General features: G+C 51.1%; 2 protein-coding genes across 4 annotated transcripts in view; one reads left to right on the top strand and one right to left on the bottom strand.

Annotated features, from left to right (window-relative positions):
• Positions 1-1,940, top strand: part of VPS8 (VPS8 subunit of CORVET complex) — a 66,514-nt gene extending 64,574 nt beyond the window's left edge. For all 3 annotated transcript variants that reach the window (XM_059855140.1, XM_059855141.1, XM_059855139.1), the window contains 2 exons: positions 537-617; positions 1,261-1,940. In XM_059855140.1, coding sequence (XP_059711123.1) covers positions 537-617; positions 1,261-1,401 — 222 coding nt within the window. In that variant the 3' untranslated portion in view covers positions 1,402-1,940. The remainder of the gene's footprint in view (positions 1-536; positions 618-1,260) is intronic.
• A 741-nt stretch (positions 1,941-2,681) lies between these two features.
• Positions 2,682-23,336, bottom strand: C10H3orf70 (chromosome 10 C3orf70 homolog). Its single transcript, XM_059855142.1, has 2 exons — positions 22,998-23,336; positions 2,682-5,829 (listed from the first exon to the last, which is right to left on the bottom strand). Exons 1-2 carry the CDS (start codon positions 23,170-23,172, stop codon positions 5,276-5,278), a joined length of 729 nt encoding a protein of 242 aa, XP_059711125.1. The 5' UTR covers positions 23,173-23,336; the 3' UTR covers positions 2,682-5,275.
• Between the last annotated feature and the right edge of the window lie 3,709 nt (positions 23,337-27,045).

Here is a 27,045-nt window from a genome sequence, read left to right as displayed (position 1 = left end):
GTAGTCATTGGCAGAGTCACGGGGCAGCAGGCACACACAGCCCGTGCCCCTCCTGCGTCCCTGTTGTGCGCTGTTGTGCGTTGTTCCCTGTTGTGCGCGGTGTCGGGCTGGGCGGGGCCGGGACACGGGAAAGGGCTGGGGAAAGCTGCTGCTGCCACCTGGGAAGGAGCCTGGAGAGGCTGCTTGGCCCCAGAGGCCCATTACTTCTCTTCCCAGATGGCTGTGAGCAAGTTTTCCCATGCTTTTTTTCTTTCCTCAGAAGTATCCCAGTACTGTCAGTCTGTGCCATCAGGGACAGAGCCCAGCAATAACTCACTGTGGATGCAGGGGTGTAACTGTCCTTTGGGCAAGAACAGCACTAATTTCTTTACCCCCAAACCTGGGGTACACATAGTGGCTTCATGCCAAGGCAAAGATGGCTAAAAAGACCTCTCAAACAGGTTGTGGACTGCTCCTGGCCCAGGAATTAATTTCTGTGTGTAGGAGCTTGACAGCCTGCTCTGCATGGTTTCTGTAACTTTCTTACTCTTTCTCAGATGAGTTCAGAGTCTGTGTTGGATCCTCAGCAAATCCAAGCTTTTGACCAGCTCTGCCGACTCAACCGAGGCACCTCCCGAGTACGTACCCCCCGTTTTCCTTCTGCTTTCAGACTGGTGATGGGCATTTTTCATGTGGCCAAGCCAGATTACTGGCACTGGCAAGTGAAGGCTCTGGCTTTTCTCTGGGGTTTGATCTAGTTCTGGCACTTGGCTGTGGCACACTGCAGGGCAGCCATGCTGGGGAAGCCACTGGCAAACTGTGGGAATGGCTCTGGCTTTGTGGCTGGGCCTGACAAGTGTCCCTGGGGTGATCCTTTGTGGATTTGGAACTAAGCTCCCCTCTAGACACTGTAGCTCCTGCAGTGGCCCAGAACTCTCCTTCTTCCTATGCCCCTGCTGTCCAAGGAGAGTGCAGCTCCCTCTGTCCCTGGCATTTTCCTTCTGCCTCCTGCCTGTTTTGGCTGTGGATGTTGGCACTTCCAGTTCTTTCTGGGTTTGTTTTTCAATTATGTGACTTCAAAGCAGCCTAAAGACCCCTGGAGAGTTGTTCAGTTGAGGACTGGTGACCTGCATGAAGCTCAGTAGAGTCCCTCCATGCCATCCATACCCTTTGCTTTACCTGGGTTAAGGTTTCCCTCGCTGCAGCAGGGACACAGGGATGCCTGGGCTCTGTGTACCTGCAGGAGTGTTCCTGGGGTGACCAGGGGGGTTTTCCTTGCAGCTGGCTCTCCTGACGGAGCTGGCACGTGGTGACAAGCACGGGCTGCTCAGCGTTTCCCACGGGGACCCGGCCACCAGCAGCGTCTTCCAGAACGAGAACTTCCAGCTGCACCTGACGCCCCCTCCACTGGCTGAAGAGTAGCTCCTGCCCTGGGGAGCCTTCCCACCACACCACGGGATCTTCCCCCCAGCACCTTCCCAGAACCCGCTGTGCTCACCCTCACTGGGCACTGGTGGGTCGTAGCTGGTGATGCCCCAGCTCTGCTTTGGCAGTCGTGGGGCAGCTGGGCTGGAAGCTGGAACTCTGGGACAAACCCCAGCATGCTGGGGCACAGGAAGGGCTGGGCTGACCCAGGGGCTCATGGCAGCAGTGGGAACTTTTCCAAGTCCCCAAATCAGCTCTGCCCTGCTGGAGGAGCCTGTCGTGTGCCCAGAGGCCCTGTGTCCCTGTGCTGTGCTGGTTCTGTGCATGGGGGCCACACCTGAGTTCGGTGTTCTGATAAAAGCAGCTGTTCTGGCAAGGCCTGGCCCTGCTGTCTAATGGCAACAGCCAAGAGGTCTGAGGGCACAGAATGGGCAAATCTGGAGAAGGCTGAAGAATACAGGAAATGGCACCTGTGTGGGCAAACTGACCTGCACATGCTGTGTTCTACCAACCCATTAAAGAGGCCCTTGGTTGAACTTCCTGTGACTTCTGCACTTCTGTGAATGGGTTGCTGGTAAGAGAAAGATACATCTTGTGCCTGTGAGTAAAGCTCAAACCTCCCCTCTCACCTCATACCTGTGTTGGGGGTGGGAGGAGTGTGTGTGTAAAAAAGGTGCTGTCACACACACTCCTCCCTGCTCACTTTAGCACCGACACTTGGGTGTTTTGGGGTGCCCTTGGGGTCCCAGCTGCTCCCAGAGCGCAGCACCAGGTGCGTGTTGCTCTCCCTGCACGCAGAACTCCTGTGGCTGATCTGTGCAGAGCTCATATGGAATGGCAAGAATATGGAGCAGCACAGCTGCCTCCAAGGAACACTGAAGCACCAGGTGTTGTGCAGAGCTCACCTGGGTAGGAGCAGTGCCAGTGCCCTGAGGGGCCTTGTTTGCTCACGTGCTGCCCATGAGCAGAACTACCAGGGGATGTGTCCAGCCTGCAGCCACACCTGGGCACAGGTAGGTCAGGGAGCTGAATTTGGTCATACATCAGCTAGAGCAGCTCTTTCCAGATGAGTCAGAGCTGGGCCATGAGGCTGCCCACCAGCCCCAGCACTTACCAGGGCCTGGTGTGCTGCTCCTGGTTATTCCCTTTGTCTGCCTGGCTCTGGGGCTGTGTCAGGGGCTGCCATCTGAAGCTGTGAGGAGCCCTTCCTTTGCTGGAAGTCCCACAGTGCTTCCCTCTAGCATGGAAAGCACACAGGCAGTTAGGACAAGCAGAAGGCCAGTTGTTCAGTATTTTATTCAAGAGGAAATATACACACACCTCTCCCTGGCAGGGGGAGCAGCCAGCCCAGGGCATGGCTGCAGCAACACGGCCACACCCGTGTTTGTGCAAAGGAAGGAGCCCGGTGTTCCCTGGGAGCGCTGGGAGCCGGGTGTGTGATGGAGCAGGAGATCCCCGCGGCTGGGCCCGGCCCGAGCGCTCTCCAGCAGCCCTGGCACTCCCCAGAGCGCCGCTGACGTTTTCCAGGAACAACAGAAGGAAGAGGCAGCTTATTGTGCTTAAGACATCTGAACAAATCCTGGGTAGGAGACACTCACAGCTTGTGGGTATTGCTAATTACTTACAGTTAAGAAAGAATGGATCCTGACAGGGACAGGACCCTGCGGGCCCTGTGGAGTCTCTGCCACCAGCACCCCCCGAGGTCACCGCGCTCCCAGCCTGTGCCTGAGCAGGGCTGCAGCTCCTGCTTGCCTGCAAACAAGGTGAGCTGTGCTGGGCAGGGGTGTCCTGCAGGGCAGGTTCCCTGCCCTTGGTGCCCCAGGGAGAACTGGCGAGGAGCTCCCAGCCCTTGGGAAAGGCTGTGCTGTGCCAGCCCACCCTTCCTGCCTGGGAAGGAGAAGCCATTCCCAGGGGAGGAAGAGCCTTCCTCTTTCTGGGAGGAAAGCTCAGAGGCCAGGCATGAGAGTGAGCTCGTTCAGCTCTCCACTCAGGCTACAATTGAAAGGTTAAATATGAATAAATGCTGTAGGTTTATACATAATGTTTCCTTCTACCTATGGAACGTGTCTGAATGGTCCAAAGACACCAAAAATGTTGTTAGAAACTGTAGTCAGCCAAGAAAGACAACCCCGCCCTTAAAAACAAAATAAATCCTATTTAGTTTTACTACAGCCTTTGTTAAATGCCCTCAGAAAAACAGTATTTTCAGGTGCCTTGTGAGAATGTATCTGTTCATGCAATGGCCCAAGTTCCTCATTTCACAAGCATTGCACATTTTTATGTAAGTAATCAAAACTATAAAACCTATTATTTTTGTCTGAAAGTCTTAGTCTAAAAAGTACAGCATTACTTTATATCCACCCATGGAAACTCCTAGACGCGCATGTGCACAGACACACACTGTTGCCTAAATGTCTTCTAAAGATACTGATTACAAAGTGTATAAAATTGGGAATACATTGTCAGGATACAGTGAGAGATGAGCCACCCTCTACCACAGACTATAATCTAGGATCAGTCACTAACTGTACAGGTTTTTACAGCCTTGGATTCACCAGGGACTTGTGAAATGCAAACAGCAACTACACAAAGAACGGCAGTACCACTGCAGGAACACAGGAGTTACTGGCTCCAGCTCCATGGAACTGGCTGGAATCTGAGTGACATTTTTGTTTCCTTCAAGCGGGGCTGAAACTCAACCTCCTGACAACTCCACTACCAGCTGGGTGAGGGACCCCTGCTCTGAACCTGCTCCTGGACTGGGAGTGATGGAGCAGGAGCCAAAGCCTCCTCTCTCCACTAGGATGACCTTAGGCTCTATTGTAACAAGCTCACATGCCACTGAGACCGTAGGCCGCCTCCCAGGGGCATCTCCACGCTGTCCCCAAGCTCTGCCGACACAGTGGTGTGGCTGGTAAAATTCTTTTTGTTTAAACTCTGTTATTCTTCAGGCAAATGCAGGCCCTGAGGCCATTTGGTCCTGAGTGTCCGGCATCAAAGAGCCCAGGAGGAGGCAGAGGCGGAGCCGAGGGCGGGTGTTTGGAGGTAGTCGCTTCCTTTGCCTGTCCTGGTACTCCCCAGTCCAGTGTGGTATTGGTTAGATGGCCATGCCCCACCTCTGCCTGCTCCCCCTCCTGCCCACCTGCAAAAGCCAGACCTCCTTCCCAAGATCCAGGCAGAGAAAAGGGACCAGGTGGATTCAGGCAACTCATCCCCCTCCAGAGCAAGACCTGCCTTCTCAGGAGATTTCAGAGCCTGGCCTACCTCAGCAGCTGCTCGGTGCATAGCCTGGAGAATAGTTGGAGGCACTTTGTGCATTCTCTAGCTTGCCATTCCAACCTGCTGGAAGTGTGGTGCCGACAGCCTCGGAGAAGGTCGCACCAGCACTAGGGAAGAGGCCGGACAAGGCGCCAGGACAGACAGGGATGGGAGGAGCCTCATGTAGCTGTTTGAGAAAGACTAAGGGCACCTCGGTTTGCTGCTCCAGGCGTGCACCCCCCATGCTCTGAGGGACCCCTGCCAACAACCCGACAGGTGGAAACATCTCAAGTGGCACGTCCTCGTGTGAGAAGTTGTGTGTGGGGTAACCCAGACGAATAAAAGGGCCTATTTCTGCTAGAAAAGTCTTAAGATTTGTCACTACCTTACGTGCAGACGTGGGAGAGCTGGTCAGGCTGAGAATGTGTTAAAATTGCTCAGGCTGCTGCTAGTTCACTATATGTAAGTCCTGTGACCGCGCTCCCATGACAGGGAATCTGAAATATCAAGTGCACTGGAAAAAAGGGATTGTCAGAAAAAACAGAAAATAGAAATACTACAAAAGCAACATTACTGAGAAGGAAGTGGACTGAGCCAATGCCGACTTGTGTGGTCACACAGTGGTTTCTATAGTCTCAATCACTTCCATCTCGCACTGCGAGGGCGACAGGAGCGGGCATTCGTCCGGCTCCCAGCTGCTATCCGGGCTGTAATCTTCCTCTGAGCTCAGCTCGGCCACCCCCTCCGTGTCCTCGTCACACGACTCCATGTAGTGAACCCCCACCGCGTTGATGCCGGAGTCCTCAGAGCTGGACGGGGACGAGCAGTGCTCTGGTTTTGGTGTATTGCTCTCCTTTGTGATTAAGGCGTTGCGGACGGAGCCCTCGTCGGGCTTTGCCCTGTGCGGGGCGGGCGGCTGGCGCTGCACGTAGCACATCTTGCCGTTGATGCACTTGACGCGGTAGTTGTCGATGAAGAGGTCGGCGATGGTGCAGAACTGCGGCGCCTCGGGCGGCAGCGGCGGCTGGAAGGCGGGAGCGAACTTGAGGAAGTGCTCGGTGAGCGACACCGAAATCTGGATGGTGTTGGGGGACTCCCGGGGGCGGACGGGGATCTCGGTGCTGGGGAGCTGCTCCACAGGGGTCATGGGCTGGTAGACGTATTTACCTGTGGGGACACACAGGAGCAGCATTTAAAGGTCTTTGAGTTTGAACAGAAGCCATGATGTTGACACCCTTGGACACCACTGGCAGTTCCCTGCTGGCAGCAGCTGTTGCTTCTCTTGTGGCCTCTCCAGGTATGGATCCTCTGACACCTAATGCTGCAGGTAATCACAACCTCCTGTACCCCAGTGCTGCTCCCTTCCCTGGCACTGCTTGAGGACTGCTGTAGGACATGACTAACTCTGGAGAATTAACTCCAGGGCACAACTCCATAGCTATGAAGTGGGAAAAATGCCAGGTCTGCCCACTCTGCCTTCTAGGAGAAAGAAAATGGACAAGATTCTCAGAGGCTTCCCCCCCCCCACTGAACGTAACATCTAAGTTCTAGCTTACATCTTTGCTACAATGATCAAAATTTTATTATATTACTATTATTCCAGTGAGTCTCTGTGTCCACGACTCCACGTTCTTTGTTTTTGGGGACTAAATCGTGTTTTTCCATATTATAAACCAGAAGTTCATACATAACTGTGATTAGAATTTTAAGGCAGAAAATAAGGGAATTTCCAAGCTTTAGGCATCTTGATTATCTGTTTAAGTAGTAAGAAAATAGGATTATGTTGGTTATATTGAGCAGAACAAAGTGTGAACTGAACATCTTCACTAACAGAAATAAATAAGAGAGCAGAAAATTGGGACTATGTCAGGAAAAACTGAGAAACCCGAGGCTATGCCTAAGACTGTAAAATGCTGCATTTTATTTGCATGAAGCCTCTGAAAGATTCATGTCTCCCCAGGGGCTCATCCACTGGGAAAGCACAAATTTCCAGAAGTCTTGTGAGTTGTGGGGCTGTCAGAAGAGTTTTGCTGTACGAGCTGCAGATCCTGCTTTGCACAGGAAGCAAATGCACCAAAGCATGGATGGGCTGTGTGGGTGCCTGGAGATCTCCGGGTGTGGGGCAGAAAGCTCCCGCAGAAAGGAAGACAGAGTACTGGTGTGTTTCCAGCTCACAGGTAGATGCAGCCTTTCCCCGTGAATTACCCATTCCTTTGGAACATCGCAGAATGGCTCCCCTTGGAAAGGACCTTAAGACCAAGGAGGTCCCAACCCCCTGCCGTGGGCAGGGACACCTCCTACTAGACCAAGTTGCTCTAAGCCCCAGGGCAGGGCTCGCTCTCCCTGCAAAGCCTCTCGGCAGCAGAGAATCCCCCTGGGGCCGGGAAACCCCCCCAGCCCTGGAGGAGCTCTGTCGGCTCTCGGCAGCCGCGGGTGCTGCAGGCGCTCCGGGGCCCACGCACAGCCTGTGCTCTGCCAGCTCCGGGATGTCACCGGCAACCTCGAGCCCCGGGAAGGCTCTTCCCACCCCGCAGTGCTGCTGGAAGGGAAACGGCTCACGTGAAAATCGGCTGGAATTTCCAATCCCCTTAGCCCAAGGAGAGGGAGTACAGCTGAAAGGCCACGGAACCGTGGCTCTCCGAGCTCTGGAGCGTGGGAGAGGCTCCAGGCACAGGGGAAAAGCCCACCCGGGTGCCACGGGAGGAGAGCGCAGACAGAGCTGGCAGCAGAGGGAAGTGTGTGAACAGCTTCGACCAGCTCCCCTCGAATACCTCATCCAATGTTTTCTCCCTACGATCTGTGCAGTGGTAACTGCTGACAGAGCCACGGGGAAAGCTCAGTGACAAGAAATCAAGCTTTTCGCCGTCTGCTTATGGCTGGATGACAGAAAACACAAATCCATCCTCTCCACTTGCCACCTCTGTACCATGGTGTAGCTCCTAAACCTGCTGTGACTCAGAGGAATGAGTGTTGGCATCCAGCAGCTGCATGCTCCAGCCACAGGCAGAGCACAGCTCTCACTCCTCCAGCACAGATCCTTGATTCTGGCATCTCTGAGCAATGGGGTCCCTCAGAGGTTTCTCAAATCTTGTGGACAGAACTTCCCTGGGAAGCTCCTCACCCTCACAGCCACAGCAGCAGCCCACGGCTTCCTGCCATCTGCTGCTTCCCAGAAATCCTTCTGTGAAATTAGTGAACATTAAATATGCCACTGCCTTGCAAAGCCCCACAGCTGATGATTACTGTGCTGCTGGCTGGGATAGTGTCTGATAAATTCAACTCATGGAAACTGAAGTGCAGCCTGCCCTTGCCTGAAACCACAACGCTCTATTTATCCATAGATTTGGAGGGCTTCTGTGTGGGCTCCTTTGACAACCAATGACAAAATACAACCAGATACTGGTGAAAAGCTTTTCTTCAACTCAATTCTGTGCTGCCTCCATTTGAACAGTCCAGGGAAGGGTCCAGTGAAGATTTTACCAGGACGAAGAAAAAAGGTCTCTGTACAACAGGACTCTGTTTTTCCACTTAAAACAGTCACCACGTGCTGGCAGAAGGCTGAGGGATGTTGGGAATAGAAAGTAATGTATTTAAGCCAAAGAAGCTTACAGCATGGGCATGGAATGATAAAGCAAAGACTCTTCAGTTTGACTTTTTTTGGTGTTTGTTTTTCCCATTTTGGGAAAAGAAGAAGAGTGGTGGCCAGGTCAGCCAGGGCATTGCTGGTTGTTTCTCCACTGCAGCCGCACAGCAGCTCCCTGCATGTCTCAGGACTGCCCTGCTGGCACTAATTGCAGAGCAGGAGCAAAGAGCACAGGATTTCAGAGCCTGTCTGTGCAACCTCACAGGGGCTGAAATGTTTCTCACGTTCCAAGGACAAGCTCTGCCAGGGTAAAGCAGGAACCAGCCAACACACAGCAAAGATAATTTTCTACATTAACTGATTTCTACATTTCTTTAGAATTCTGGTACAAGTTTGTCAAGTCTTAGCTGGTTTTAGAGGCAATTTTAAACAGATTAAACTTGTTTCAAAAAATAATCAGGTGCTCAGAACTGGGACTGTCAGACTGGATTGTGGACAATGCTGAGCCACTGTTACCACCCCTCACTCTACATAATGCATGGAAACTTATCAGCCAGGATGCAGCCTATGAAAAATAAATGCAGAAATTAGAAATAAGATTGCCCCCCAACCCTACAGCTTGCAGGACTGCCAGGCTTTTTCACTAGAAATGCCCCTGGAAGCACAAGTCCCCAGGTTCTCTTATAATCCATCTCAATCTGGTCAAATACCTGTGGAAATCAACAGCAAGATTTTTGCTGACTCTGAAGAGCTGGCAACAATCTGTGATAAAACAGTACTTTGAGCACCTATTCTGTTCCATCCCATCTAATACACTAGCTCAGAACTTATTGCCTATTTATTCCAAGTCAGCTGAAGAACTCTGTGACTGCACTGTGCTGATGAACACTCCTGTAAATGACAGTGTTCTGCACAAATTCAGATGTCACACAAGACACCACATCCAAAGTTGTTTCCTGGATCACTTCCCCACCACTGCCTATGTGGAAGGTGGTGAAGAGACAGTACTGCACTTTGTATTTGTATGACAGGGTCAAACACCTGTCTAAAAATCAAACTCCCAATCCTGTGAAAAGAATTTTGCTGCATTTGCAGAAGTTTAGGAAGTTCTGGTGCACTTTAAGAGCTGCTGTGAAGAGGTGTCACAGTTCTGGCTCTGCACTTCCACTGCCGTGGCAAAAGGGCTCAGGGGAAACAGGAACCTCCTCCCCTCCTAGAAACAGTGTGAAATCAGGCTTTGCCAGAATGACTGCCATGGTAAGTCTTGGTTGTCCATGACAGCCACTGGCTGACAGGCGAGATGATGAAACGAGAGACCCCAGAAATAAGTCTATAGGCTACACTAAACCATTTGTCCCCCTGAGCCTGCTCTGTGCTCAGGGTATTATCCCCCACCAACACTGCTCCTCTGTCTGACCCCTCAAAGTGACAGCAGCCTGGACACAGCGAGAAAGGGACAGTTGTTTCTCTGTTTCTTCAGCTGGCCCTTGTGCCAGCACACAAACCAAATCCTCAGGGACCTGGCACATACTACAGCCAACACTCAACTGCAGAACAACTATTCAACTATGTCCAAGGAAGTGAGTGCTGGGCAGTGCTCATCTCCCTGTTGCTCTGTGCACAGAAACAGGATTTCTGTTGCCAAATCGGATCGATGCTGTTCCCCAAAGCCTTGGATCCATGCCTCCAGTGAGCCTGCCAGCAGGCTAAGGCAGGATCCAGCAAAGCAGGGAGCTCTATCATCACCTGCACATCTCCAGCAAACTCAGGCAACTTGGAAATTTTTTTTATGTTTGTGGCACTAATAAACAGAACTATGTGTCTGATTGACTGGAAGCTGTATTATAGAGCCTCCTGCTTCCATAACCCCAAATCAAGCTTTGAGAAACAAGCCACAAGGTCATTTCTCTCTGATTTTTTTCCAATTGAGCAGTCTGCATGCATCTTCACCAAACAGACACAAAACAGCACCAATTTCTGTGGCTAATATGAAATAACTTAACCATGAAATAAGCAGAGGTGTGCATGGAAAATTTTCTTTCCTACTTCCCTCCATCCCAGCATTCTGGTTTACCTCTAACACTCATTAATGTGCTTGACATATTGAAAAAAAATAAGGCCAGCTTTCAGGAGGGAGGTTTCCTAGAAGAAATTCACAAATTTTACCCTCTCAAAAGGAGGACTTAGTCCTAATAAATAACACCATGAATTGCACTGCACTTCAGAAAATGGTAAGAGAGAGCTGTGGATTTTACAAATCTAAGTCAGCAATACATACCATGGATATTTGTTTGCATGCAAGGCATTTAGACATCTATTAACTGAAAGATAAAAGCTTTTTTCATATGTATTCTTCCCCCTGCAGCTGCTGGAACAAATATTTCTACAGCCTCCCATCTGCCAGCTCATCTATCTCCAAAAATCAGCAAGGTTAACAAAGACCTGCTACTTGGCAGCTATTGAACATGACCTGGCTCAGCTTAGGAGCTGCTCCTGTGTGGGCTGAGCACTCGTGGAAGTCCCAGGCAGAGGTGGGCTAAAGGTGAACTGGCTCTGATCCCAAGGGAATCTCCATGCCTTTGCCTGTGGTGGATGATCCAGAGGGGCTGGAGCTGTGACCCCAGGGCACAGTCCATGGCTGCCACAGGCCCCCAGTGAGGCTGTGGAAGGATGTGTCCTGTTGCCCAGTAGGGAGCTGCTCCCCAGATACTGGTGACTTGGTGCTGCCTGAACATACACCTGTATAACAGCACCAGTAATCCCCCCTTGTCAAGTCCAATGGGATTCTCACTCCAGCTGTGCCAGACTTTGCCATTGCCACTCACAACTCTGCCAAAAAATTCAGCTCACACAGGAGGGGAATTGGTCCCACTATGAAGAACGTAAAAACCCTCTAATTAAATACCACACAGCTCTGAAGGAGTGAAGGGAAAGGAAGCATTCATAATGCATGTGTGACAGGAGACAGCGCTGCCTTGGAGGGGATCTGCATTATTCCAGGGAGAGCTCCCTGCACAGCTGTTCTGTGTGTGGAAACCTTGGAGATGAGCTTCTCGAGCACTGGCTTTGCTCACACAAGAGACAGAGAACAACTGAGTGCTTTTCCAGCAGCATTTGTTCCACATCTCCTGGGTGGGGCAGAAGAGCCAAGTCTGGCTCTGGGGAAGCACCAGGTGGATGTGCAGCTCTCTGCCAGGTGGTGACAGCTCAGAGCAGGAGTGGTGCCCTGCTGCCAGTGCTGGCACAGTGGCCCCAGGACAGTACAGAAGTTGTCACACCCAGCTGGGCTTCCAGGGCCCCCCAGGGGCAGTGAATGGCACAGGTTTGCCAGCCCAGCCAGAGGGCATGGGAAGGAACCAGGTAGGGGATTCACAGCTGGCACAGCAGAACCTTGGGGCAAGGGAGGGTTTCCTCCTTCACAGCCTAAGGCAAAGCTTGCTGCAGATCCTGGACAGCTTTATGGAGGGCACTCAGCAGCCTCAGCCTGCTGGAGGTGCCCACCACACCTGTTGTTGCCAAGTGCCCAGCAGAGTGGAATTCCATTGGGAAGAGTGATGTTGGGCTGAGCCCTCCAGCCCTGCCAGCTGAACAGTGGACAGAATGACTGCTCTGGCTCTCCTCCTCCTCTCTCCAGTTACATGCACGGCTTGGAACAACAAACCCTTGCAAACAAAGCTTGCCCTAGCTGTAAATACTTGCCAAGGACTATCACAACTCCAAACTACACTTAGAGCACAGTACTAACTTTTCCAGAGGGGTGAGAACAAATGGAAGGAGAAACCCCGAGCACATTTACAGATGGCACATGTGAAAAACTGCACTGCTTGCCCAATCTGCACTTCTTTGTGATGTATGGAATAGACATCATGTCATATCCAGCAAATCCTCATGGGCTGCGTGGTGAACAAAAGATGTGAATGAGCCACCAGAGGAAATGGAAAACATTTCAGGAAACTGAGGCACTGCCAGATTGACAGGCTCAAGCAGAGCTGAACTGGGCCACTGGTGGTTATAATAAGGCATAACTGAAATGACTGTCCACCTTGAAGAAGCCTTGTAGATAAAAGGCATGCAGCACATCAGTGTGAGTGATATTTCTGCCTTGCACTTTGTCCAAACAACTTTGAAAAAGCACCGAGATTGCTCAAACAAATTTCTGGTATGGGGAATGCAAACAGAACATTCTGCATACCTGCAGGAATTCTGGCAGAACTAGAAGGCCCAGTAAGGGATCACAGAAGAGACTCCAAGGGCACAAATCAACTCAGCAAAGGAGCAACAGAAAAAGCAGCCGCACACCAGCGCCTGAGCAGGCTCGAAGTGCAGCAGGAAGGGCTGGCAGGCTGTGCCCTAACAAAAATATATCACTGCAAACAGCTCCTTCTGACAGAAGCACCTCCATCTGAGCACTAATGAATCCACCCCATTCCAGACCCCATCCAAGTACAGAGAAGAACCAGTCCAGCGATGTTTTGGCAGTGGCTGCCTAGGAGCAATTCCATACAGCTGCCAGCTCTCTCCTGTGGAGGTGTTCCCTCCCTGCTGTACAGCCAGACAGCTGAGCCAGCCCCTGACTCAACGCTTTTCACAGGAAACCAGCACAGATGGGAAAAAATCAGGAAGTTTTTCCTCGTCACATTTGTATTTTAATGCCCTTTTGTCTTGATCTGTTTTAAATACAAAAAGGATCATGACAGTACATGCTGTGAGCTGTCTAAGCCTTTGAGGAGTTTCTGTGCACATCAGCTTAAGAGCAGGTAACACTTAAATGCAAACAGACCCTGGAGCTTCTTCCATCATGCCTGCTCTTTACTCTCATTGCTTACATGGATTTACTGGACTTAAAGAAAAAGCAACCCTGAAGGCTTGAGAGATGCAGCCATAAACCCTCTTAAAGGGGCTGTATTTGCTCACTAACCATTGTAAGGGAACAGAATACCAGCAGCCAACAAGGCAGTGAGCAGCAGCACACACCATGTGTGTGTTCTGGAGGAGCTCTTTCCTTTCAGTAGCTGGAGAATGTCACCCATACCACAGGTGCTACTAACTCCAGCTCCACGCTGGGTTCCAGAAACACAGAAGTACAGGCATGGAAAGTGTGGCACAGCCCTGGTTACCTCTGCCAGTACAGCAGCTGGGCAACACTACCCAAGCTCTGAATCCAAGGATTTTCATCTTCCAACATCCCTTCCAAACCCACCCCCAAAGGCCAGAACAGCCACTTCTTAAAATTTCTCAGGGGAATGTGTATCCCCCAAGTTACACTAGATATTTTTAAAATTCAGGAGAGAAAATAGCAAAAAATGGCTTAGTGCTAAATATTTATTCTACAACCCCATCCCTGAGCACCATCTGCTCAAGCTTCAGCAGCCCATGGTTTCCATGCAGCCAGTCAGTGTACTGACAGGGAAACAAAGCAACATAAGCTCAGCTCCATGTCAAACTACCCAGAAGACCATGGCATTGCCTGGAAATCAAAGGGACTGGAGACACAAGATCCAGTTGTCTTCAGGTGTGTGGTATGTGCTGCAGGGGGCACCCTGAGCCTCTACATATGATGGACTGCTTTCTTGGGAATTCTTAAATAAGCAGAACAGCTCACCAGGTCCTTGAAGGAAAAGTCCTCTCCAAAGAGCCACACTCTGTACCCACAGGGGACAGCTGGGGCAGGAGGTTGGGATTCACAGCTTGGAATAGACACATCTCTGTGGCCACAGTGTTTTCCTGGTGGCTGACAGGAGAAACAATGGCCCATGGGACATGCTGTACCTGTGCTGATCCCTTCCTATGGCCAGAGTCCAGGATCTGCTGACACATCATCTGTGCAGTTGCTGTGTGGGGGGCAGGAGCCTTCAGGCTGGACACCACCACGTCCTTCAGCTCCAGTGCTGGGAACAGGGTCCTTATTCCCGACACACTCTGTTACCCCAGTGCTGCTCCTGCTGCCTCATGCACATCTCCATTCACATGCCATTCAAACCAAGCTATTTCCATCACAAGCCTCTAGAGAACCCATTTCTGGGGATTTTAAAGGACTGCTCTCCCGGCTTATGCGCAAAACACATCACCACCTGGAGCTGAGGAGTGCAAGTATGGGCACCAATGCTCCCCTTGGAGGGTTATGGGATCCAGCAATGCTCTGCATCAACACATAGAAGCCCAAGTACCACCACTGGAGGTGGAGCAGGTGGATATCACTTTGAGCCATTGTGTCACACAGTGCCACTGCAGGCAAGTGGCTTGGAGCACCTGGACAGCACAGCTGGGAGCACAAACAGCTCTCTGCTGTGAGCCAGTGCTGGCAGAGGTGAGAGCATCACCCTGGGCTTCACATCCTGAGAGGCAAGATCTCACAGGACCAGCTGCAGAATGGTTCCTGTGCCAGCAGATCGAGGTCTAGTGGCACAGGGAGGAAAAACAAGGCAAAAGGTGAGTCTCTTCTACTACCTGCCCTGCCTACAGCTGGGCTAACACTGGTGGACTGCAGGAAGGCTGCAAGAGCTGGTCAGTCCACCCTGGCACACCTGATGCTGCCCCAACCTTTCACCAGGGACCAGGGGAGTGAGGGAGTGAGTGCAAACACCTGGAGTGGTGAAGCACTGAAATCCAACCAGGCAGCTACACAGCATGGAGAAGCCAAATACCCTACCTGCAACGGTTACAGGTGAGCACCAGCATCATGTGTGGCTGGGAGAGGGACAGACAGAGCCTGGCATACAGAGCCTGGCACAGCAGGGAGTCATTTCAGGGCTGGGTGCAAGCACACAGCCAAACAAGCAGCTTCGAGAGCAGACGTGTGGGCTCTCGAGCTCCGCAGCCACCAGTGAGAACAAGAATACAAATGCATGCCTCTTGCTGAAATTGTTTTACAACGTAGGTTACATATAAATTCCAACTGTTACATGGCCTAAATTAAAGCATGGCTATGTTAAAAACAAGACCCAGTTGCCAAGCAATCAGTTTTCACTTTCCCAGTAGGTTTTTGACTTCCCTCTATATGCATATACTAAACTATTGGCAAAAACATCTCCAAATGGCACAAACTGCACTTCTTGAGTTCTGTGATCAGTCACTACATAAAAATTGATTAGTGGAAGAATCAAAGCCATTATGAAAACATACTCTGTATCTTGTGGGCAGATAAATTCATAGAGGTGCTGGAAGAAAAACCACAACACATTAAACCAGGGTCACTTTATATGCAGAGAGAGAGAGATGCTCTACCTGGAATCCAATCTACTGTCAACCAGCTTTTGCATTAGTATAAGCTTGTGCCATCCATCAGCAGCTAAGCCCACACTGTCACAGCTCTCGGGAGTTTGGGAACATCTTACACTGTTTGTGAGTAAAGCATTTTGTTTTTTATCCTTTACAGAAACACAAATTTCTAGTAGAGCCTCACCAGTGTGCAGAAATAAGTTACCAAGGCTGGCAGTGAGTCATGAAGTGTACAGCAGCACTGGTTAAATCGAGAGCCGTTACATAAGAACACCCCAAGATGCCCCTGCTCTACAAGCCCGGCTCTGCTGGTGCAGCAACACAAGCGGTGACAAAACGTGTTCCTGATGAGCACACAGGTGCTGCCAGGAAATTGGAGGTCCTGTGCCAAGCACCTGAGAGGCCCCTTCAGTGCTTCCAGCAGGCCTGAGCAGTGTCAGCTCAGCAGACCTGCAGGATGGAAGTCACAGCGAGGACAATCTTGTGACTCAGTCTCATGGGACAATGCAGGGCTTTGGACCACAGGCTGCCAGTTCAGACCCATGACACATCCGTCAAGAACCACAAGGGGAAGAATGTGACAGCAGGCACTTTTGCATTGGGCACTGGCATTAAGCAGGCTCACAGACCCAGGCTGGCAAACAGATTCCCTCACCTGCAGAGTGCAGGAAGGAAGCCACACGCTCGCCACAGGCACAGTGCTCCATGTGGATTTTATCTTTAGCCTGTTCCTCTGCAGTGACAAAAGTGCCAGCAGCCTCTCACCAACAGGAGCACAGGCCCAGCCCTCACCATGCAGGGTTTAGGACACCCTGCATGCACAGCCACCATCACCAGCTGAAGAGAGACAAGATTAATGAACTTTTTCTTCAGAAGAACTTTCTTCTGGTAGGAAACATCCCCAGCTTTGTCCTTTCAGGTTTCTCAAAATCAGCACTTAACCCTTCAAGCAGCCACAGAGGAAGGGTGTCAGTTATCTGCCACACTCAGAGGCTCTTACCAGCAGATCACTGAGTTTGGGGCAAGCAGATACAATTCTTTGTGAATTATGCCTCTCAGGTGGACAGACAGATTACAAAACAGCCTCAGAGTCATGCATGACAAAGAGATTTTGGCTGGCAGAAAGTGTTTTGGTACACAGGTCCCTTTTTCTTTGACTTTTGGACAAAGAAGTACAGTGATTTCTGTTCAAGCACGCGTGAGCTGTACAAGAGTTAGTCCTATGAGACACACTAAGCAAGTAACCTGAATTCAGAGATTTTCCAGTGGTCTAATTCTGTTAAGTGATATCTGCACCTTTGTTAATAATAACAGAACATGCATGTCTCTAAACATTATAGTAAGGATTCAGAATGAATGGCAGCATGTTCTTCCAGAGGCACTGACATTCCCACAGGGTACAAGGAATCAACACATGTGAGTTCTCTTCTCAATGGTACATTCATACTATGATTTCCAGATTGTAACTAAAACCTGAGGAACAAAATCCCATCCAGGTCTGGAATGGTGCACCCATAAAAACTGGCAGTGTTTTCCCTTAGAGTAACACTTCAGAATATCAGAATATATTAAGCTGACATTCTTTCCTTGGTTGTGTACAGCTTAGTGAAACAAAGCTGGAATATCATAGCTCTGTAAAATACAGGTGAAGAGAAGAGCTTGCACAGCCACAGGCAACAAATCCTCATTAAAAGTCTTTTCCCATTACAAGCTGCAACATCCACCTTTCTGCAGCTTCTGCCTGGCACTCAGCATAATGTCTTGCTCTGTGCACAAACATTCTGTCCAGACATGGACTTAACAGGATGAATGTTCAAATCATTTTCACAGCAGAAGTAAATTAAAAATGCCTATTTGTCCCAGGATTTGTGTCATTCTCCCTCTAGACCAAGCTGTGTTTTCTGGGAATTCCCAGTCCTACTGCTCCTAGCCCCACTACTCCATTCCACTTTAAACAAGAGTTTTCCATGAAGAAAAATGTATGAGCTCCTCCAAATACTCAGAATTTCAGACACAAGCATGTTACAACTCCCTTTCCCTGTTTACCCAACAAATTGGTCATCAAGACGTAGTTTTGCCCTGTGGAACAGTACTGCTGGAAATTCAAGTTGCCCTCCCTGCTGCCAGGCTGGCTGCTTCCAGTGCACATCACCATCTGCAGCCAGGGACACACAGAGCACCAGAGCACTGCTGCCCTTCTGCTCCCTCCTGGATGTGGAAACGAATTTTACAGCCACCAAAAACCGACATGAAGAAACCCCACTGGAATAAGAGCAAGGCTTCTGGAGATGTACTGTGTATGCTGTGCTGCAGAGCACCCCAGGGCTGTGGCTGCTCCTCTAACATGCAGGGAGTGACAGGCACTGGCTGCAGGCAGGCACAGCTCCTCTTTAGAGCCCCCAGCCCTATCAGGATGCACCTGAATTCCTCCCCATACCATCTCAGCTCACTTACCAGCTCTGTCACAGGAAAGCAGGGCTCCCTCACTGATTCTCTCCTCACAATTCCCACAGGCAGACTGGGGTCTGGGTAATTACATGGGCCTGGGAGATTGTCAGGGCCTCTGCTGATGGCTTCTGTCACTGGAGAGGGGCAGAGACACCTTGGAAATGCTGCTGGTGTGCACAGAGATCCTGAAATGCTGCACACATCACTGTGTGGCAGGGGAAAATGCCTGCACCTGGGCCAGGTGTGTACCTCCCAGAGAGCAGGCAGGAGCAGCCATGGATACACACCACATCTCCCTGGAAGAGGTTTAATTGAGGATGGCCTTGACAGAGAACTTTCACCAGCTCTGTGTGACAGAAAACAAATGCCTTCATTTTGAAATGTTATAAAGAAAGCCACTAGTGATTCAAGCAGAGAAGAATGTGAGGAGCAGTATCAGCTCAGAGCACACCCAGGTGCAGTGACTGTGCTGATTTGGCTCATTCCCTGGCTGCAGCTGTGGGCAATGGATAAGGGATAGCCCCCTCCCCTGGCCAGCACACAGCTGGGACTGATGAGACCTCAATCACAGGGACTGTGCCTCTGCTGGGTGCCCTCAGACACTGAGAGGAAGCAATGGAGCTCTGAGAGCCAAGAGAAACCCTGGGCTGCCTGTTCAGGTGAATAACAAATGTAAATGTACTCTAGTTCTACATTCCCAGAATATTGCTAGCATGACCAAATTCAGAGAAGCCCTTCTCCCCAAAACCACTCAGCAAACACAAGCCATTTGTGGCATGCCACCCATCACACAAACCCATTTTCTCCTCTTAGTTGAAAAATGACAGTTCCTTGGATCTCTTGCCAGGCCTCCCTGACCTCATGCAGCACCTGCCAGGTCTGGCTGCAAACTCCAGCCGAGCAGTGCCATAATTTGTGATGCACACCAGGGACTGGGAAACTAATCCAAGGCACACCTGCAAGTGCTATCCACCACCCAGCAAACTGCAAGGGAGGGGGAGCAGGTGTATTTTTAAAAACCTTTTCTGCCACCACGATCTTGTTCCTTGCCTGAGCCTAGCAATATGTTCCCTTCCTGGCCCCCCAATGGAGATCTCAGGCTTTCCCCCTGCTTGGTCTGTTTTCTTGTAAAGGTTCCAAACAGCTCAACCTGTAAAAGTGGTGGTACTGAAATTTATTTGCTGCATTTACTTTTCAATACAAGATATGCAAGAGGCTTTAAGGAGCTAAAAGCTTGCTCTTCTGATGCTGAATCAGGGGGGGAAAAAAGCATAGAAAGGCTAATACAAGGTGGCACAATTACTGTCTATTGATGCAACTGCTGTGGAACCACGATTCATCATGTATTATTGATAATTGCAGCATAATGTACTGAGGGGTTTGCAGGGTGTTTAACAGAATGCAAGATATTCAGATTACAAATGAACCCAGTTGCAAGAGAATGCTCTTAATTGTATCAAGCATGATGCCTTCTCTCACAGTTAATTCTTAGTAAGTAAAATTAGCAAAAGTCAAAGTCCTGCTGTCTGGTCAGGACAGATGCAACCCTGAGGATCTGATCCTTTCTGACATAAGCAGGTACCACCTCAGAGCCAGCAGCCTCACAGCCAGCATCAGTGCAAATCACAGCTGCAGTGGAAATCCCGAGGTGAGGAAAGGGAGGCAGGCACCTTGCTGCAGACCTGCCTCTGGCATGTTTGCTCTGGCTCTGGAAAAAGTAGATCAGAGTAATTTAAGGCTCTCAGCTTGCATCTAATAAACAAAACCTCCCAAGGCTGTCAGAGGGGAGGAAAGTGAACAGGGAGCTGCCACCCTGGCAAAGGGAATGCGTGCAGGACATAGAGCAAGCAGGAGAAATGTGTAGTGGGTCAAACACAGGGGCTGAAGTAAAAAACAATTCCTGGGCTAACACCTTCTTCCCTGCTGGGAAAAGGACTCCTGAGGCTTGAGCCCTCATCCTGCTTCCATGTGGAGACTGGAATCAGCACAGCCTCCTGGCAGCACCCTGGGGAGGGGTGTTGAGGACAGTACAGCAGCAGGGACGAGGTGTCCCTGCACTCCCAGAGAGAGCCCAGCAGCTCCAGTGACACCTGAGGCACCCCAGCACCTTCCCATCCCAGCCCCTCCAGGCACACCCATCCTGCATGTTTTTCATGCACCTCTTATGGAGGCAGTACCTGGGTTCAGAGCTCCTCACACAAGGGAACGCATTAGAGAAACACCACACTGGGAAATCTGCTCCTCACCAAGCCCAGACCAGACTGAAAGGGACCTAAAATGAACTCCAGGCTGAGACACACAAGTCATACAGGCACCCAGGGCAGCTGAGGCTCTCAGAGCTGTTTGGATACACCAGTCAGTCCCTGATCTCCCTGCCAGCTATTATTGCCATTTTACGGACAGAGAAACATCGGCGGTAAAGAGAGCGCCTCCAGTACTGCTCACTTCCGAGCATGCCAGCCACAAGGGCTTTGGGAATTCAGGCTGGGTTCTTTCTCAATTATTCCTTCCATAGCCAAGTGGCTCTGCAACGCTAAATTGCTCCTGTCACTGAAGTAAGCAGATGTGATCCTGAATACACATGAGGAGACAATCTACTCATCATGGCATGGTGAGTTTTTGTAATTTCACAGTGTAAGTGCACTTTAACTGAGTTGACATTCTCGAGGACCTTGGCCACTGATGGAAAATAATACTTCAATGGCCCTTTTAATTGATGTAGAGTTTCCTGTTCCCCAATACAGCTCTTAAAGAGTCACAGAAAAGCACTTTCAAGAACCCTCTGAGGATTCCCAAGTCAGTATTACAGCACTGCATTTATGCAAGGTAAGTCCCAATACTGTTTAATTACATCTCTGACCTCTATACAGTTTCCCATTATAGACCTCATTCTTACCCCTTTTAAGTCCAACTCAACTCATTCCACAGGAACAGGATACAAAGAGATCCTTAGCTCTGAAATTTGCATTAGGAAATGAGGGGCAAGAAGGGAGCACACTTCAGCATGGCTTTCAGAAGATTAAACAAGGCAGTGAAGTGTGTGACTTCCTTTAAAATCCTCCATTTAAAATCCTGATTTCTTGAGGCAAAAGTATCTCAACTTTTCCTTAGCCATAAAGGAAGAATTGAGAAGGAAGTCTGTACTTCTTGCAAATGCTATAACTATTTTTAAATCTTATAATTGCCACACAGAAGAAAAGGGTTGGATGGGATCTCAAGTGGTCTTTCCAAGAGGGAAGCAGCTCCATGAAATGCCTAAGAGACACCAGTCTAAGCCTCCCCTGAAGGACCACGACTCTTCACCTTCTCAAGTACTCTGTTCCCCTGCTGCATTTCTCTTTCTAGTTATATTTTCCCATATCCAAACCTGAACTCTCCTTGTCACGGGTAAGAGATACCTGGTTATCTGCCACCTCTGTGCAGAGGAGGACTCGAACACAGCTGCTCTGCAAGGCCACCTTACAGTTTGCAAAGCTCATCAGCCCTTCCTTTCTCCCTCCCTCAATTTTTTACAGCCCAAACAACCCTTTCTTTTGCACCCCCTTGTAAAGCACATTTTTCTAAGCTGATCTCTGCAATCTCCTCCCCATTTCTCCTACAGTTCTATGAAGTGCAATGCCCAAAGCTCAGCCCATCAGCCTGGTTTCCTCATCACTGAGCTGAAGAGACTAATTAAATTGCACGCTTGCCATGCTCCTGGTAATGCATCCCAAAGCGAAGGCTGGTGCTCTGGGTTTGGCTTTTCTGCCACACAGTCCTCCTGCTGCTGAGGCAAAGCAGTTTGTGATCCATCCTAATCCCCAGATTCCTCTCTGCAATCACTTCTCTGGGTGTTCCCAGTTCCATGTTTGACTTCCCCATCCCAGGACCATTCCCAGATGATTTTGGGTAACATTTCCAGTTTATAAGCACCACTTTGAGCTCTGATCCAGAGCGCTCATAAGTTTTTATATCTTGATGGTGGCCACAAATAACTGAGGCCAGGGAAATGTTGGGAAGAATGTAGGTCAGAACCTTTGTGTTACTGATGAAACACCAGTGCCCCTGTCCCTGTGCAACAGGTGACTGTGGCACCTCCTCACACTGCCAGTTGTGCCACACAGTACTCAGGGCATAGACAAAAGAAAACCTTTTGTCCTGAACTGCTTTCAAAAGAACCCCAAATCAAGGCAAAATTCCTGAAATGCATATTTAATTGATATAGAAGCTTGCATCCAAACAAAAGCTGGCTTTTGGGGCAGCCCCCTTTCCCTGTGAAACAAAATTTGCAAAAAGTCTGTGTGAAGGGGAATCCGTGAAGGTGACTAAACTGCAAGGAGAGATGGCAATGGTAATGGATTTAAAACGAGAACGGGATATCAGGAGTCCAGGGACACCTTCAGCACCACCATGTAACCCTCACGTAAGAGTCCAGTGTTAACCTTGACCACCAAGCTTTAAGATCTCCAGAACACCACACGACCCAAGTACACTGCTCCATCACCATTTCCTGACCTCGCATCAACACGCTGCTGGGAAAGCCTGCTGTTCAAGGCTCTACGTGATTAATTATTCATCAAACTATGTTTGGACATCCACAGTTCAATCTCAGCCTCCATGATTAGATACATCAGGATCTTGAACACTGATATTAAAGTCGTTGGGCGCCTTTTCACCAGAGTTGGCTCAATACTGGATTTTGAAGCTATCTGCTATATATAGCCTAAAGCAGTTACCTCTCTGCTCAAAGGGGTTTACGCTTGTAAAAAGAAAACCATTAGCACCGAGAATGAAGTGGCTGGTGCGAAGGACAGCGGTGCCACAGCCCACCCTCCGGCCGGCTCAGCGGGAGAGGAGCACTGGGACTCCAGGCCCCGAGAGAACTCCCCGGGCATCGCCGCTGCCGCTCCTACGGAAGCAGCACCCGAGGTCAGGGTCCCACTGGGGCCGCCTGGGCACGGACAGCTCCGGGAGCGGGCTGCTCCTGGTCGCGGGACGGGACGGGACAGAACGGGACGGGCGGTGAAGCAGTGCGCGGGGACCGACAGGGCATTCGGGACGGCCGGGATCGCGCACCCCCCGCCCGCTCCCTCGCCCCCTCACTCACAGTGGCACCATCCCAGGTGGCAGCACCAGTGCAGGCGGAAGCAGCGGCCGTGGCTGTGGGTGGCGCAGAGCGAGAGCCCGTCGCAGGGCTGGAAGTCGGGTCTGCCCGCGCAGCTGCGGGCGAGCGCCTGAGCCTCGTCCAGCTTCTCGCTCTTCGCCGCCGCCGCCCCGCTCATGGCGCCGCCGCTCCGCCCGCAGCCCCCGCGCCGCAGCGGCCAGAGGAGGAGGAGAAGGAGGAGGAGGAGGTTGAGGACGAGGAGGAGGAGAAGGAGGAGGAGAAGGCGCCGAGCCGCAGCGGGGACCGCCCGCCCGCCCAGCGCCGCGGGGGCAGCGCCGCGGGCAGGGCCCGGCCGCCCGCCTCGCCCCGCCCTGCCCCGCCCCGGTCCCGCAGCACCGCCCGCGGTACCCCGGTGGCTGCAGCACCCGGTGGCGCTGTCCCCCGATTGCCGTACCTTCCGATGGCTCTGTCCCTCGATGACCATGCCCCACGATGGCAGTGCCCTGCGGTGACCGCGGCCCCTCATAGCTGTGTCCACGATGGTGATGTGCCCTGGCGGCCGTGTCCCGCGATGGCCGTACCCCTCGATGGCTCTGCCCCTCATGGCAGGGAGGGCGACCCGCGGGCTGCCCCGCGCGGCGGGCTGAGCCCGGGACGGTGCCCGGGGGCGCTGCCGGCAGCTGAGGGCCGCTGTGAGATTTCCCTGCTTTCTCAAGGCGCTCGCAGCGGCGGGAGCGGCCACCCGCCCCGGGAGAGTTAGCCCGGCTCCCAGCAGGGCTGAGGGCCGGCTGCCAGGCTGCCCCGAGCACTCCCCCGGCCCTGTGGAGCTCCTCTCCAGACACCACCGGATTGATAAATGGGATCCAGGCACTCTGGCACTGGACAGCAGCCTCCGGGGAGTGTGGGCAGCAGGGAAGCAGCCCCGATTACAAGCGATCTGGGACGCTCCGAGCGTGCAGCTCTTTGCTAGTCTGTGAGACAGGTGGACACAGATCACCCTTGCAGTGCCAGAGCCAATGGAGCAGGACAGTGAGGTTTTTTTTTCATCATGCTACTTAATCTAATTCAGAAAACGATTTCTTTCTAAGCGCACAGTGATTTTGAAAAAACCTGATAAACTTTGTCTTTCATTTTGTCAAATAATCAGTAGATATAATTTTGGTTAATAAACATATGAAAGTGTATTATTATTTTCCAACAATTATATCTTTAGGCCAAAATTCAAGTTTGGATTTATCTTGAGCCCTGACTACATTATTTGTTTCCTAAGTGTGGTGGTGGACTTGTTCCCCTGCTATGTTTGAAAGAAAATTGCAGTTTTATTGCTGCTCTGCTCGGCACTGGGAGTTGAAGTCAGCTTTCTGTTAGAACAGAAACCAAATGGTCATTTCCATAGTCCCTCATCTTTGTACAATACCCAATAGCTCTATGTGAGAAACAGTCAAAACATACTTATTTTTCTGTGTTCTCCAGAATATTCCCAGACAGTTCATATGGCGTCTGTCCTTGGATAGATCCCAGAGGTGTCCCCATCCTGTACACTCTCCTGAAGGTGTGCTGAGAGGACTTTTTGCTTCTTGCCAATAAGAAGGGCTTAAGAACAGCCAAATTGCTGTTGTCTGGCTGTGATCAGCTCCATATTTCATGTGTCAGACCAAGGGATATGGGCCATAACTGCAGAGCACAGAGCTGCACTGAGACTTTGAACCACCTCTGACTGTGATCCCTGACTTGCAGTGTAGACCTGGTCTCTGCTGGCCCTTACTACTCATCCATGGTCCCCTCCTCAGTGCCACATGACTGTGTCCCAGCTGTGCCCTCACCTTCTCAGATCTGGAATGGCTACACATTAAACTCAGCCTATCTGGGAGGAGATGGGTGCCAAGTTGCACTGAGCAGGGGCTTTGAGCCTCCCTTGGCACTGGTCACTAGGAGTGGGAGACCGTCACAGCCCTGCACATTTTAAATGTCTCCAGTGTTTATTACACTAGAAAGAGAGTATTCTTACACTCCTGGAGGCTTATCTGTCTTTGTTTTGCAGAAATCCCACTGAAATCTGCAGACATTTAGAACCTTGCTCAGCTGTTTGCAAGCAGAGGAGAAACCGATTGCAAATCCAGGTGTTTCTTTGACACTGTCCTGATGTCCCCCTGTTCCCCGGAGCCTTCCAGGAGCAAACGAGGGATGCAGCTCAGCTCCCAAGAGAACCCTCGCCCAAGGAGAACTAGAACTTCTACCTGCTGGCACAAAGTTCTTCTTCTCCAGCACTGTGTCACCTCCAGAATTGCTCTCAAACCAGCCTGGGCTGTCAGATCACTTTCTGTTCAAAAGAAATAAAGAAGGAAGGTGAAATGTGGGTTACACAAGGAGGGGTAGGTGTTTCTGGCAAGACCCAAGCGCCCCATCCAATTTGGGCGTGCGCTGCAGGACTGCACTTCTGAGCAGCCTCAGGCAGGGAGCTCTCTGCCTCCCTTTGAAGGGCCAGTGCTGCAGGGGACTCTGATCAAAGCTAAGGCAATTCTCCCCTTTGGTGCACTCCCATTCGTTACTGTTTTGCACAATGCCTGTGGCTGAGCAGTTAATGGAGGCATCTGCTGCCCTGGCAGAGTTCACTGACTTAATTAAAGATATCTAGCAATCCTGCAGCTGCATGAGAGAGGCCACGGGTGCTTGCAGGGCGACACCAAATCTCCTCAGACTGAAAGCAAGCACCCTGCTGTGCAGAAAGCACAGACATGCAGCCAGACACCACATGAAAGCAAAAGCAGGACCCAAGGATTAAGGATGGACTGGAGCCAGCTCACAATTGTGTGTCACCACAGCCTCACCGTGCCAGAGAACTGTATAACCTCAGCTCATGGATAGCTTGGAATAGTCAGATGTGCAGCAAGTGTGCAGCGCTGGGGACATTCCTCACCTGTAGGGATGGTTTTACCTGGAAAACATTTTTAATAGATATTCTCCTACTGACTAAAAATGGTTAACTAGTTTAAAAAGACAGGTGGGAAAACTAATCCTGTACCAAGTGGTTATCAAGTTCTCCTCTGCATGGGGCTGTGTTCTCTCCTGTTAAATGAAGAAACATTTCACTCATGGGTATATTCCTGGCATCACTGCACATTTGAGCTGATGGGGACTGTGCAAGGCTGTTAACAATTCACCAAAGAAGCTCACAGAACAGGCTAGTGGTTGCTGCTTGGGCTGCTTGTCAGCAGGCACCAAGGGCTTTGGATCGGACTGCCCTGCAGGGCTGAGGGTCAGGGAGCTGTGGCTGCCCTTGGGCGCGCTGTGCCCTGCCGGGAGCAGAGCAGGCCAGAGGCCAGGGCTCCCACGCACTGCCCCCGCCCTCCCAGAGCTGGGAGTGCGACCTCGCGGCAGCAGTGTCACCGCTGGTCGTGGGGACGTCAGGCAGACAGAACGATCGATGCTGGGCTGCTTTGGTCTCTGCGAATTTACAAATGAACTTCTGTCAGGAGAGACATTACTGGTGTGAACAACCTCTGTCCTCAGCAATTCCTGATGAGGGAAACAGACCCATCAAAGGCACCAGCACACAGGTGCTGTAGGTGATGAGAAGCATTTCAGCCCCAGGATAGAAGCTGGTGTTACCCCGGGATAACATTGCAGTTCCAGAGGAAGGGCACATCCTCTGCTCCACAGCCTCTTGCTGCAAGGGGATTGCCCTTTCCAAGCTGATTCCCAGTGTGGCTGAGCACCACGGCACGAGGCACAGGAGAAGGGAGGTTAGCCCGGGCAGGGCATCGTGTCCAGAGCTGTCCTGGGGATGACAGAGCAGCTGCCAGCACAGCCAGGGCTGTTGTGTAATGTGTCACACAGAGCCTGCTTGTGTGGGAGCGGTGCTTCACCTCTGAGCCAAGCTGGATTGCTCTCAGCTGTGGCACATAAGTGATTAGGGGCAAACTGCCCCAATTTGCTGGGCTTAGAGTGACTCCTTCTCCAGTCCTGGAGAAAAGCCCTCCCTGGAACCAGTCACTTGGGTTGGCTTGTAACTCCTGATGGATTTTCTGCTCTCAATTTTGCTCCCTCACCC

Source organism: Haemorhous mexicanus, chromosome 10 (assembly GCF_027477595.1).
Source record: "Haemorhous mexicanus isolate bHaeMex1 chromosome 10, bHaeMex1.pri, whole genome shotgun sequence".
Lineage (NCBI taxonomy): Eukaryota > Metazoa > Chordata > Aves > Passeriformes > Fringillidae > Haemorhous > Haemorhous mexicanus.
Note: the sequence above shows the minus strand (reverse complement) of the source record. Positions and strands in the feature narration are given on the sequence as shown.